General features: G+C 42.6%; 1 protein-coding gene across 4 annotated transcripts in view; it reads left to right on the top strand.

Moving 5' to 3' along the window:
* Positions 1-8,881, top strand: part of Pdgfra (platelet derived growth factor receptor alpha) — a 45,451-nt gene extending 36,570 nt beyond the window's left edge. For all 4 annotated transcript variants that reach the window (XM_051198347.1, XM_051198346.1, XM_051198348.1 and 1 more), the window contains exons 20-23: positions 173-272; positions 357-462; positions 4,039-4,280; positions 5,696-8,881. In XM_051198347.1, coding sequence (XP_051054304.1) covers positions 173-272; positions 357-462; positions 4,039-4,280; positions 5,696-5,843 — 596 coding nt within the window. In that variant the 3' untranslated portion in view covers positions 5,844-8,881. The remainder of the gene's footprint in view (positions 1-172; positions 273-356; positions 463-4,038; positions 4,281-5,695) is intronic.
* Positions 8,882-13,478: the final 4,597 nt, after the last annotated feature.

Here is a 13,478-nt window from a genome sequence, read left to right as displayed (position 1 = left end):
TATCCAGTCCTGAAACCTGGCACTCCCTTAAAACAGTGGATCATTGACATTTCAGGTCCTGGCTTTGAATCTGGCTGTAATTATCTGAACATTTGTGATGAAAATGGTATTCTTACGCTGGGTGTGGTGGGGCACGCCTTTAACCCCAGCACTGTCTCTTTTTGACTCTTAGGTGGCACACCCTACCCTGGCATGATGGTTGATTCCACTTTCTACAATAAGATCAAGAGCGGGTACCGGATGGCCAAACCTGACCATGCCACCAGTGAAGTGTAAGCTCCCTCCCCACCCGGGGTCTGTGGGGTGGCCGACATCTACACGCGCGGCCACACTCACTTAATGTTCTGCCTTTGCAGCTATGAGATCATGGTGCAGTGCTGGGACAGTGAGCCTGAGAAGAGACCCTCCTTCTACCACCTGACTGAGATAGTGGAGAATCTGCTGCCTGGACAATATAAGAAGGTCAGTTTGAGCCCATGGCAGTGGGTGGGAGGGCGTGGGCAAGGAGGAGAGAAGAGTTGGCAGTTATACCAGCAAGCAGTGCTGTTCAGCGCTGATCGAAGGGAACACTTCAAAGGGAGACACAGATTGTGTGATTCCGTGACCGTGGCTCTACAGGGTAGAGTGCTCTACAGGACCCGGGTAGCAATGATGAATGAAGACACCCCCTCCCTTCGCATAGGGCTCCCTTTCATCTTACATGCTCGGCACCTGTAGGCACTTCATTCTCCAGACATTTGAGTATCTGAAGCTGCAGCGCAGTTAGAACTCTCAGGACATCTGAGGCCATTAAATTGCTCATTTGGATGTCCTTAAATTCATTCGAAACTGGCTTTTACCAGCTGACTGGAGGGGACAATCCCAGCTGTTATCTGTGACTCCAGCTGGTTTTCTGAAGCACAAAAAGCATTGTTCAAAGGAACAAATGTAATTTCATGGACCCACGCAGGAGCTGCAAATGAATGGAGCGATTTTGTGCTGAGGCCTTGAGAAGGGAAGCCAGGCACTCGAGTGTGATGAATTACATCTCAGAGTAGGCCCTGCAGACTGACCCGTTTCTCTTTCTTCTTGAGAGGCAACATCAGTAGTTTGCCCTGGAGCTGAAAGTTCAGTATGTCAGTCTTGATTGCTTTAGCACATGTTGCGCCTCTGTCAGTGATTCTGGGAGCAGGTAGGAATAATTTACCCAGGCCAGAGGAAGATTCTATGTTGTTGGGAAGAGGAGGGGTTTTCCATTTCTGTCTTTTGTGGCTGGGCCATGCTATACATTGATGGCAAGACTCCCTGTGCCAGAAGGGTATAACTAGGTCATATGGTAATTCTGCTGTTAGGTTTTAGTTTGTTTGCTTTTTGTTTTTTGAGACAGGGTCTCTCTGTGTAGCTCTGGCTATCTTGGAAGTCACTATGTAGGCCAGTCTGGTCTCAAACTCACTTCTGCCTCCAGAATCCTGTGAGTCACCATGTCCAACTTTCCTTTAGTGTTTTTTGTTTATTTGTGTGGTTGGTTGGTTTTTGTTTTGTTTTGTTTGTTTTTTGAGACAGGGTTTCTCTGTGTAGCCCTGACTGTTCTGGAACTCACTCTGTAGACCAAGCTAGCCTGGAACTCAGAGAGCCACCTGCCTTTGCCTCCTTAGTGCTCGGATTAAAGGCATGCACCACCACATCCCTGCTTTGTTTGTTTTTTTGAGGACTCTGACCTCCATACTGACTTCCATCAATACAACATGTTAGTATTTGTTTCCATTTGCTTTCATGTTGATAACCATTCTGACTGGGTTAAATGGCTTTACTATTCTCCTATGGCTAAGGATATTAAATACTTTTCCAAGTATCTATTGGCTATTTGTATTATTCTCTTGAAAGCTAAATATTCAGTTTATTAATCCATTCATTAGATGATTTTGAGGAATTTAACTTTTGCAGTTCTTTATATATCTGATATACTAATCCATTGATTGATGTGTGTTTGGCAGAGCTTTCCCCCATTCTTTAGGCTTTCTCTTCATTTTTGTGACTTTTTTTTCTTCACTTATTCCTTCCTTTCTTTCTTCCTTCATTTTATTTATTTGTTTGTTTTTGAGACAGGGTTTCTCTTTGTATCTCTGGCTGACAGGGAATTTGCTAGGTAGAACTCTCAGAAATCCTCCTTCCTCTGCCTCCCTAGCACTGGGATTAAAGAAAGGCATGAGCCATTGCCCCTGTCTGTTTATCTATTGTTTTAGACAATCTCACTGTGCGGGCCTGGTTGGCCTGAAACTCTTTAAGTAGATCTGCTTGCCTCTGCTTCCTGAGTTCTGAGGTTAAATGCGTGTGTCATGCCACACCGAGCCTTATACAAAAGCTTTTACATTTCATTTAATCCCATGTGTTGTATGCGTGTGCGCACACGCCTGAAAGTATGAGACAGGGCTGGCTTGGAACTCACTATGTAGACCAGGCTGGACTTGAACTCATGAGTATCCTGCTTTTGTTTGAGTGCTGGGGTTAAAGGTGTGTGCCACAGGCCCATTTGTCAGTTCTTAATCTTGTGCTTCTGGAGTCTGGCTCAGAAAGTTCTTGTCCATGTCTATATCTTGAAGGGTTTTATTGTAGCGATTTCAAAATTTCAAGTCTTACATTCAGGTCTTTGATTCATTTTGAACTCAGTGCTGTGAGAAGTGTGTCTAGTTCCACATTCTTCTAATTTCACAATTGTTAAACAGGCTGGCTTTTCTCCAAGGTACGTTTTTACCACCTTTGTCAAATAGTAGGTGGCTATAGCGGTGTGTGTGTTTACTTCTGAATCCTCTATTCTCTTCTGTTGGCCATATGCCTGTTTTGTGCCGGTCTCATGCTGTAATCTATAGCAGTAATCTATAGTTTAAAACAGCAATGCTGGAGGGATCATAATACATGCCTTTAAATTATACTACAAAGCTATAGTGAAAAACAAACAAACAAAAAATCATGACATTTTCAGGAAAATGTTTGGAATTGGAAGTCATTACACTAAGTGCAATAAGCCAGGCTCAGAAAGACAAGTACAATGGTTTTTTTATATGTAGAAATTAATTTAAAAATTATGTGTATGTGTGTATAATATAACATGCACATTTACACATGTAAATATTCACACATGCATTTATTTATATAAATATTTTATTTAAAATTTCTGCCTACATATATGTGTATATACCTGATTATCTATATGTATTATACGTGTGTATAGGTGTCTAGGGAGGCCAGAAGAGGGTATGGAAATCCCTGGAGCTGGAATTGTAGGAAGTGTTGTAAGCCATCTGATGTGGGTGCTGGGAATTGAACTTGGGTCCTCTGCAAGAGTAACATGCTCTTAAACACTGAGCCATCTCTCCAGCCTCTACATATATAATTAGAGCATGTGTGTGTGCTTATGCACGGTTGCTTGTATGTAAGTCAGGAAACAAGAAAGGAGATCATGAGAATGGAGGATCTTTGCTGGAGGGGATAGAAAGTAATGATACATACATGATATAAAAGCAGAAAGACCTATTTGGGGGAAGGAAGAGTATTAGCCAGAGAGAAACAGCAGATATGTAAACCTATTGTTATAACAACAACAACAACAACAACAAAAGACCCCTCTTATCCCCCACAAAGGGAAAATAGGATTTTTCACATCAGAAGTCAGACTTCCCCAGCACGGAGGGATCAGGAGGATGCTGGGAAGGATGCTTCCAGCCGTAGCCCTCTGCTCTCTACATGCCCAGTGTGAGCCTCGGAGTGACTCGGTGACAGGTCCCCAGACTCCATGTTTGTACATGTTTGTCTTGAGCCGGAGTGGCAGGCACCCTGTTCCAATAACAGACCTCTTTGTGTCTGAAGTCTTACCAGGAGTCCTGAGCCACTGGCTGTCCCTCTTTCATGTCTTACATTTCTGGTGATGGTTAACACATGACACCCCGCCCCCAGTTATCCTTGTAGGAACACACACATGTGAGCCATACATTCTAAATGTCTATATTCACTTTACAGTTTGTCAGTAACACTTGATTAAATGCATTACATGCATCCTTTCAGAGTTATGAAAAGATTCACCTGGACTTCCTGAAGAGTGACCATCCGGCTGTGGCACGCATGCGCGTGGACTCTGACAATTCGTACATTGGTGTCACTTACAAAAATGAGAATGACAAGCTGAAGGACTGGGAAGGTGGCCTGGATGAACAGAGACTGAGTGCAGACAGCGGCTACATCATCCCCCTGCCAGACATTGACCCTGTTCCAGAGGAGGAAGACCTGGGCAAGAGGAACAGACACAGGTAGCTGGGGGTATCTGCTCACCTTCCCCTGTGCTAGCCTGGATGGGAGGGCTCATTTGAGACCAAAGCTGGCAGGGATGTGGTGGACTGCGCTCAGGCAACAAGGTGCAGAGTTCCAGGGTGTCTTTTCACCCCCAAGTGAGTGCGTCTCTGGCCAATTTCTGATCTGAGTCCTTAGATCACTGTGGCACCAAAGCTGTGATGACTGGTGATAGCCTCTCTCTCCTCTGAGGTCTTAAACGGTCATGGAGCTGAGGACATCGTTGATAGAGGCGGGGTTGGGATACTGCATCAATAGTCCTTAGCTCTGCGTACAGTTCGGAATAACGAGAGGAGGATCTGCAAACTACCAACTCACAGGCCTCACCCTGCCTGCCTGTCCCCCCTTCCTCTGGTGGTCTGCCTTCACCGTCTCTTTGTGTGAAGCACAGGGCAGCTACTTCACAATGGGGAAGAAGCCATGGTTTTAGCCACCAGATTTTGGTGGATAGTGATAAAAGGCAGAATACAAATTGTCTCAACAGGCATATTGTTAAGCATTATTGCATGCCATTTTTAGCACTGTTTAGTTTTATTTATGTTCCAGGGAAATCTCTTAAAATTTATTACATATATTTTGGTTTTTGAGATTATAATTGTGTATGTGTAGATATATTCACCTAAGTATATAAATACAGCCTGCTCAGCCTGTATAATGCTCCTCCTTGGGGAAGACCGTTTCTCTGATCTCAACATTCCTTAGGTGCCTCTAACCTAGAGCTGAGGCCGCTTGACTTTCCCCATTACACATTAACATGTCTATTAGTGTTGTTCTTATTCAGGTCTTGTTTTAGGCAGCCATGTTGGTGAGGCTTCTGGCATGTCATTTTATATGTGTAAAAAGAACACCTTTTCTCTTCTGTCTTCAGTCTCAGAGGGGCTGGGTGAGTGAGGCGAGAGAAGAGCATGGCAAGAGAGTGAGGGAGATGTGGTACTCTAGCCTCATGCTCTGGAGGTTCCAGAGACAGCCAGCAGCTGGTGTGACTGAACCTCACAGCTGACTTCGTCCCTTTGTTTTTCTTTCCCAATGCCTTTTGATAGGCTGTTGTTTACTCTCTCCCTGATAGGATGTGTAGGGAAAGTAGAAACTGTTATGTCTCTTTAGCAGCTTCCACAAAACACCTGTGGCAGGAAAGAAGGCAAGTTGAGTTATAAAGATGGCTGTGTCTTGCCTTTGTTTTGGTTCTGTGCAGCAATGGGTAATCAGTGGCTGCCTGGCCCGAAGGCAAACTTGCCATGTTTGGCTGCATGTGTTTCAATTGGAAAGGACCTTGTACAAAGAGTCCCTTTGTCTCGGGCAGTCACCCTGGAAATACAGTCTGTGTGGTGCATAAGTTCTGTTCCTGACCTTAGCCTTTGCTTTCCAACCCCACCAGCTCGCAGACCTCAGAAGAGAGTGCCATCGAGACAGGTTCCAGTAGTTCCACCTTCATCAAGAGAGAGGACGAGACCATTGAGGACATCGACATGATGGATGACATTGGTATAGACTCCTCAGACCTGGTGGAGGACAGCTTCCTGTAACTGGCAGGTTTGGGGATTATCTTCCATTCCTGGGGCCTCCTTCGGATCCCTTTGAGAAAACCACTTCATTGCAATGCAGAGGTTGAAAAGAGGACTTGGGTGATGTGGAAAGAGAAGCTCCCTGCCACGGGCCTCAGGGAGCCTCTATGAAAGAATGGGATACTTGGATTGGACTTTGTCCGAGTTGCCCCTTGCAATGCGTCAGAAGCATCTCAGCGGTGTGTGAAGTTTGGAAATGAATGGACAAGAGAATAACAGGCCACAGAAAGCAAGCTTTGTGTTTCCAGGGCGTTGGTGAGATTCCCACACTCGCAATTTGTGCTGCAACACAGCTTCAGCATTGTAATTATGTAAATAACTCTAACCAAGGATGTGTTTAGATTTGTGTTAACTCTCCTCTCTGGACTTCTGAAGAGACCACTCAATCCATCCATGTACTTCCCTCTTGGAATCCAGTACCAGCTGCTGTTGAATTTTCTCATGAAGTACATGCAAAACCACTTTGAACCTTGAAAGGTACTGGGGCCATCCTGTTTTACTGTCTTATTAGTGTCAAAGAGGCAAAAGATGATAACTAACCAACCTTGAGTAACAGATTTGGGTCTTTTAGGAGCCCAAGATCTCTGTATATTGTAATGAATACTTATAATACTACTACTGTTAACAGTAATGCTAAATATGTAATCCTTAACACAACTTCCCAACAGAGAAAGCACAATTAGAACAAAAACCCTTACTAAGTAGGTGACAAGTTTGGCAGTTTTTGACATTTATATTAAGTAACATGTTTCTCAGTAAAATATAATAGCTTTAGTGGATTAAAGTTAGCAAACACTAGAGAGCAGAGTATAAGTAGTATCGTCCAGAACTTTTTGATGCTGTGTATTAAGTAGTGTTCTCCCTAATCCAAGGCACTAAAAGCAGTTAATCACCTCTGAAGTAATGGGATTAGAAACAAACAAAGTAGAACCCCCGTGTCCTGGATGTTCTCAGTATAAAGGCTTAAGCCTGGGCCCAATGTGACTTCTCATGCTGTGACCTTGTGGAAATGAACAGTCTACAAAAGGACTCAGATGGGCAGAAGTTTCTTTCATGGCCAGACATGACTTTGATGGATCCCACCCATCCCTACTTTTTGAATCTGTGACCTTTAAGGATGCTTCAACATCAGCACCACACTTTCCTCTCTTGTCTTAAAGAGACAGAGCTGCATATCCCAAAACCACAATGGTGCTGTTGAATGAAGGTTGTATGGACATTAGCTTGGCTCCCACTGTTAACTGCAACTTCAGTCACTGGCCCTGGGTCTTTCCCCCAGAGATTTGGAATCACTAGGTCTGAGGAGAGCAGGAACCTATCTATATTTTAGTAAACTCTTTGGTGCTTTTGGTCAACCAGTGTTGAGAAAACACTGGCTTGAGTTACAGAGGGTTGCTGTGGGTGGGGTAATTTTGAAATTTGGAATTGGGTAGAAGTCAACCGTGCAGGAAGGCTACTTAGCAGGAAGGCTACTATTTAAGTTCTTGGCTTCATGACAATAACATCCGATTCCTAGTCTTAATTTAAGTTTGCAGGCTCAGCTGAGCAAAATCTTGGTTTGGGCACATCTTCCAGTTCTAGACAATGTGGGTACCACTTCCCACTGGGTGGGGAACCTGAGCTTGTCCACCTCCAAGAATGTCCACAGATTAGGTAACTCCGTGTGTCAGGTCTTTGTATAGTCTGCTTGGTGGAGAAGATGAAAAAGTTTTCCGGATTTGGGGGAGGTTTAGGTGGGAGGATATTACAGCCATCCAAACTGTCAGACTGGTTATCCCGAGTTCATCGGCATTCTCTGCAATGTGCCTAATTGCTGACTCTGTATGAATGAAACATGGGCTGTGATTACTGCAATCACTGTATATGCCTCCAGCAGGTGATGCTTTGGACGCCACAGAAGCAATAACAGGGTACTTGACTCCCTACCGGTATAATCTCAAAGCAAACCCCAACTTTCCCTTTTCACAGTAAGTGTGAAGACTGAGCCAGATTGGCCAATTAAAAAACAAAAACCTGACTAGATTCTTTAGGGCCAATTAGACTTGAAACACATTCGTGTTTCTAGAATTGCAGCTCAAACATTTGTTTGTCACCCAATTGCACAGCCTTGTTTTTGTTCTTGTTTTTTAATTCTGATTTTGCTTTGGGCCTTGCATGATGCCATGAGGTTGGATGAACAGTTCATGTCCTTAGCAGCACTCTCCTCTGAGAGTAAATGAGAATACATTTGTTTTTGTTTTTTTGAGGCAGGGTCTCTTTTATGTATCCCTGACTGTCCTGGAACTCACCATATAGACCAGGCTAGCCTTTTTACTCTTAGAGATCCATTTGCCTCTCTGCCTCATACGTGCTGGGATTACAAGCATGCACCACCACACTCAGCAAGAATACATTTTTTATTTTTAAACAGGGTTTTGTGTGTATCCCCAATTTATTTCCTTTCTGGCCTCCTGCAGAGTCTCCGGAAGAAAATTTGCCAATCATTCCTGCTTTCTATTTTTATGATGACAATCAAAGCTGGCCCGAGGAACACAATTTATGGATTTTTAAATGATCAGAGATGCCCTTAAAATGTGGTCTGCCAACCTGTACAAAATGGTCCTATATTTGTGAAGAGGGACGTAAGATAAAATGATGTTATACATCAATATGTATATATGTGTTGCTATGTAGACTTGGAGAATACTGCCAAAACGTATATGACAAGCTGTATCACTGCCTTTGTTTATATTTTTTTAACTGTGATATTCCCCACAGGCACATTAACTGTTGCACTTTTGAATGTCCAAAATTTATATTTTAGAAGTAATAAAGAGAAAAAATACTTACATGTTCCCAAGATGGTGGTGTGGTGAATGCTTGAGAGCGACTAACTCCATAGGGAGGGTCTGCCGATGCAAGATGGCTTCCAAATACCCCTGTTCATGTTTTGTTTTAAAAAGTGTAAATGGAGATCTTTATATTTCAATAAATGATTTATTATATATGATTTAAAGTTATGAGGGTCTACTACTTCTTTTGTTTTTCAGTTTGATCAGAATCCCATTCAGCTCCCTTTCTACAATTCAGCAGGATTTTGTTATAATATTCAGGTTGGCATTTACTTTTGTGATGCTCCTGTTTCAGCCCCCAAAGTGCTGGTATCATAGCCATGTAGCACAATGACTGACTGACTCTTTCTTTCCTTCCTTCCTTCCTTCCTTCCTTCCTTCCTTCCATCCTTCCTCTGAGTAGATTAGTTAGTAAAGCAGTTTTAGGTTTACAGGACAATTGGATGGAAAGTCAAGATCTCCTATACACTAATAACACCATACATGAGCAGGTTCTCTGTCTTTACTGTAACCTCTCAGAATGTACAGTGTTTGTTACGATAATGAGTCTGAATCTGTGCATCATCACCTATGCTATGCTTTAGCATCCTCCATGAAAGTTATACGTAGACTTATGACCTTCATATTTTGTCACATACCTGGTATCTCATCGTATAAATTAATGCAATTAATTAATGGAAAGTATAATGTTAATAATTGGAAAACAGATCCCTGTTTGAAAAATAATTCCTTATTGCCCAAATTCAGGCAGCCTATACATCCAAGCCTGTATCCTTCAGAGCATGGTGTTCATTGGGTGTTAGCTCCACCTTGGCTCTGCCCAGAAAGGAGAGCGATTCCTGGGAATAAAAACACACTTTTTTTTTTCCTTCTGAACAACAGCTACACAAGTTCCATCCTTTAACATAACACAGACAATTCTGTCTACTTTATCTGGTTTAGTGATTTTTTTATTAGGGGTTTAAAAAACCTTGAAAATGATTTTTTTTTTACGTTTTTGAATCTTACAATAACTTAAAAAAAATTCTACAATGACAGGGACGGTATCTCATATGCGTAGGAACCAAGATACCTCAAGACTAGTGGCTTTTGAGAAAGCCACGTAACTGAGTAATATGATAGCACTAGGATTAGAAATTCCAAATACATAAACCCCACTATCATTTGCATGATGAGCCAAGGAGAAAGCAAGAGATACTGAGAATATCAGCATACAGAAGTAGCTTGTCTGGCTTCTTTGGCATTTTCAAAGACAAGCAATGGGCAAGTGCATCCCGTAGAATTATTCTATGTGTTTGTAATCAGAGCCTTTCTTTTCAGGCTGAAATATATCAGCCCTAATAATGGGCATTGTGATTTTAACAGTGGTGTGCTTCATGAAAAGCAACTCAGGAAAACAGCCGACCATATCAGAATCCATCATAAGCTAGGCAATTTCCCTCGGGATAACAGAACAGAATTTTTTTTTATTATCTTTAACTCCAAATAAGCATAAAGGCTAAACCCAATATCATCATGGTAGTGGTGTTTATAATAGAGACAATTGTTTCATCCCGAGTTAAAATGTGTGTGAAAATACGTATGTGTTCTTAATTAGCAGTTTATGTCATCCTGCCCCACCTGGCTACACAAATAGCACCTGTGTCCTGAAGAATAATGAACACCATTTCCCAAATAGATTCATACACCAGTAATGCTTCCATCATCTACACTGTAGTTTACATACAAAGTGATGAAGATATCGTGGATGCATGGTCTCACGTGGCAGGGGAATGTATCTGCCCCCCCCCATTCTGGTTTATAGGCTAATTGGAATTTTTAAAAGGTTTGTCACATTAGCCTGGCAGATGGCATTTTGCTTTATCATTGTTCATGGGCATTAATGACTTCCCTCTGGAGCTTGTGTATCCTGTCTATTTTGAATTTCATCACATTTCATGCCGGCTGCTCCAAACAGAATCAGAACCAGGCTTTTCTGTGTGAAGCTTGGCTTGTAGACTGGTTGGTCTACCCAAGTTGGATGCTTGACTACAATGAAGCTCTCTGAAACAAAGGAAAGTTGTTGGGGATCTGTGCTGGCTATACTGTCCATCTTTGTTGTGTTTAGATGGCTCTCCCACAGGGCTCCTGGTAGAATCAGGTGTACACAAAGCCATTTTCAGACTGGATGCATCCTTCATGAGTGTGGGATGATTACGCCTCCTTTCTTCCTCCCTCAAAAGGCTGGGTTTGCTTTCTCAAGTGGAGAGAATACATGACAGCATGATGCAATGGGCCAGCCACAGGAAGCCATTTTTAAAATTAATTTCCTCCAAGAATGTTTATTATAGGGTAGACTCCTCCTTGTGGAGTTGATATCTAAAATGTATAAGCTTAAATGAGGCAGCTGGAAGACTTCATTCTAGTCAACTTGGGACCCGAGGGGACCAATACATCACACAGAAGAGCGGGGCAGAAAATTGTGATTGGAGTTCACAGGCCTTCCTTGGAGTAATGAAAAGTCTGAGAGTAGAACACAGAGTGCCATTCACTGGATCGTCTTGATGAGGCTGAAGGTTTTCTGTGTGGAGGGGATACAGGCAGACACCATGCTGAGGGCAGGGAGCTTGGATTGGGATAGCTTTGTCTCCTCCTGATCCTGTCTTTGCTATGATTCTAGACACTTCCATGACAGCCTGCATGTCTCTTTCCAAACTATTCCTATAGGCTTCAACCTTACTGAGCTGGACATTAGTTCAGGCCCTGGGATTTAGCAACTATTACAAAGTATAAGACTGTTGCATTGAGCCCATAGTGCCCCCCCTCCCCCCGCCTCTCCCTTAGCACAGGACAGATCTTGTTTGAGGTCAGTGCATTCCCTGGGGACAGAGGCTGATAGATTTACTTGCAAGCTGGTTGTAAAGACTGGGATTTTAAAAAGGAGTTACTTTTACTCGTGTGTGTGTGTGTGTGTGTGTGTATGTGTGTGTGTGTGTGTGTGTGTCTGTGAAGGGGCAGAAGGCTACTGTGGGGTACGCCTCTACATTGCTTCTTTACCTAGATTCAGGGTGTTGCTCAACAAATCCACCTTATTTATGGAACTTTTCTGGACTTTTTTCTTTGTTTTTCTCTAAGTGTTCTCCATCCATGGTTGGTTAGATCTGTGGGTATGGAGACCCCACAGATCCAGAGGGCAGACCATATGCTGTAAGTTTTAATGCATCTCTGTATATTTTGTTACTATACTTACAAATATTTCATATTTTCATGAATTTTTTTCTTTTGTTTTTGAGTCAGGGTTTCTATATATTGCCTAGGTTGACCTGGAACTCACCAAGTGGCTCAGGCTGAACTCAGGTTTCCTGCCTCAGCTTCTGAAGTGCTGTGATTACAAGCCTATACCATCTAGTTAATGGCATTTGATTTTTTTTTCAGTTTCTATTAATCGACCTTATTATATTCTGACACCTTGCATCCCCAAATGCCTATCATTTAAGATCTTGGTTCTGCATGTAGATGAAAACCTGGTGTTTGTCTTTCTGGGTCTGGTCTATTTCATATAACATAAAGATTTCCAGTAGCATCTATTTCCTCTCAACTGCCATGCTCTCATTGTTTTTGTGTGGGTGTGTCACATTTTCTTTATCCATCCATCTTTGATGGATGTCTAGATTGATCCATTTCCTGTAAGTAGTGCTGCAAAACCTTGTGCATGCCTTATACTTTTTTTGTTTTTGTTTTTGTTTTTTGAGACAGGGTTTCTCTATGTGGCTCTGGTTGTCCTGGAACTTGCTCTGTAGACCAGGCTGGCCTCTAACTCAGAGATCCACCTGACTCCCCAGTGCTGGGATTAAAGGCGCACATAATCATCCCCAGTTGTTTGTTTACTTTCTCCTTCCAATGTGAGTGCCTTTTTTGTTTGTTTTGTTTTGTTTTCTTGAGACAGGGTTTCTTCATGTAACAGCCTTAGCTGCCCTGGAACTAGCTCTAGACCAGGCTGGCTTTAAACTCATAGAGTTCAACCTGCTTCTGCCTCCTGAGTTCTGGGATTAAAGGCATGCACCTCCATCGCCTGACTATGTGGGTGCTTTTTATTCTTGTGTTTACATTATTGCGTTGGCAGAGAACTCCAGCCAAGATAAAAAATGGAAACAGTGAAAAGCCCACCCGTCATTGCCTGGTTCTGGATGTTACAGGGAAGGTAATGAGGCTTCCTCTATTTGATGTAATGCTAACAAAAGAGTTTCACAGATCACCTTTAGTGGGTTAAGGAAGCTTCTTTGTCTCCTAATTAGGTGAGAATTTTCATCTGGAATGGATATTAAAATGCATGAAGAGCTTTGTTTGCGCATACTGAGAGAATACAGTTTTCTTTTCCTTTCCAAGATTTAATCAATTAATCAAATTTATTTATCATATGGGTGTGTGTAAGCCTGAGTGAGTTTATGTGTAGCACATATGTGCAGGAGACTTTGAAGGCCAGAAGAGAGTGTCAGATCCCTGGAACTAGAGTTATAGGTGGTTGTGAGCACTGAAAACAGGTCCTCTACAAGAACAGCAAGTGCTCTTAACTGCTGAGCCCCTCCCCTATGTATTTGTTTGTTTGCTGCTTTTTTTTTTTTTGGAGAGGGAATCTCACTATGAATCTATGGATTTCGTGGAACTGACTATATAGACCAGGCTGGCCTGGAACTCACAGAGACCCACCTCTGTCTACCTCCCAAGTGCTGGAATTAAAGACATGTGTCACTATGCCTGGTCCTGTCTCTTTTCTAAAATTATTTAT

This window comes from Phodopus roborovskii, unplaced genomic scaffold (genome assembly GCF_943737965.1).
Source record: "Phodopus roborovskii unplaced genomic scaffold, PHOROB, whole genome shotgun sequence".
Lineage (NCBI taxonomy): Eukaryota > Metazoa > Chordata > Mammalia > Rodentia > Cricetidae > Phodopus > Phodopus roborovskii.
This window is presented reverse-complemented; position numbering and strand designations above follow the sequence as displayed.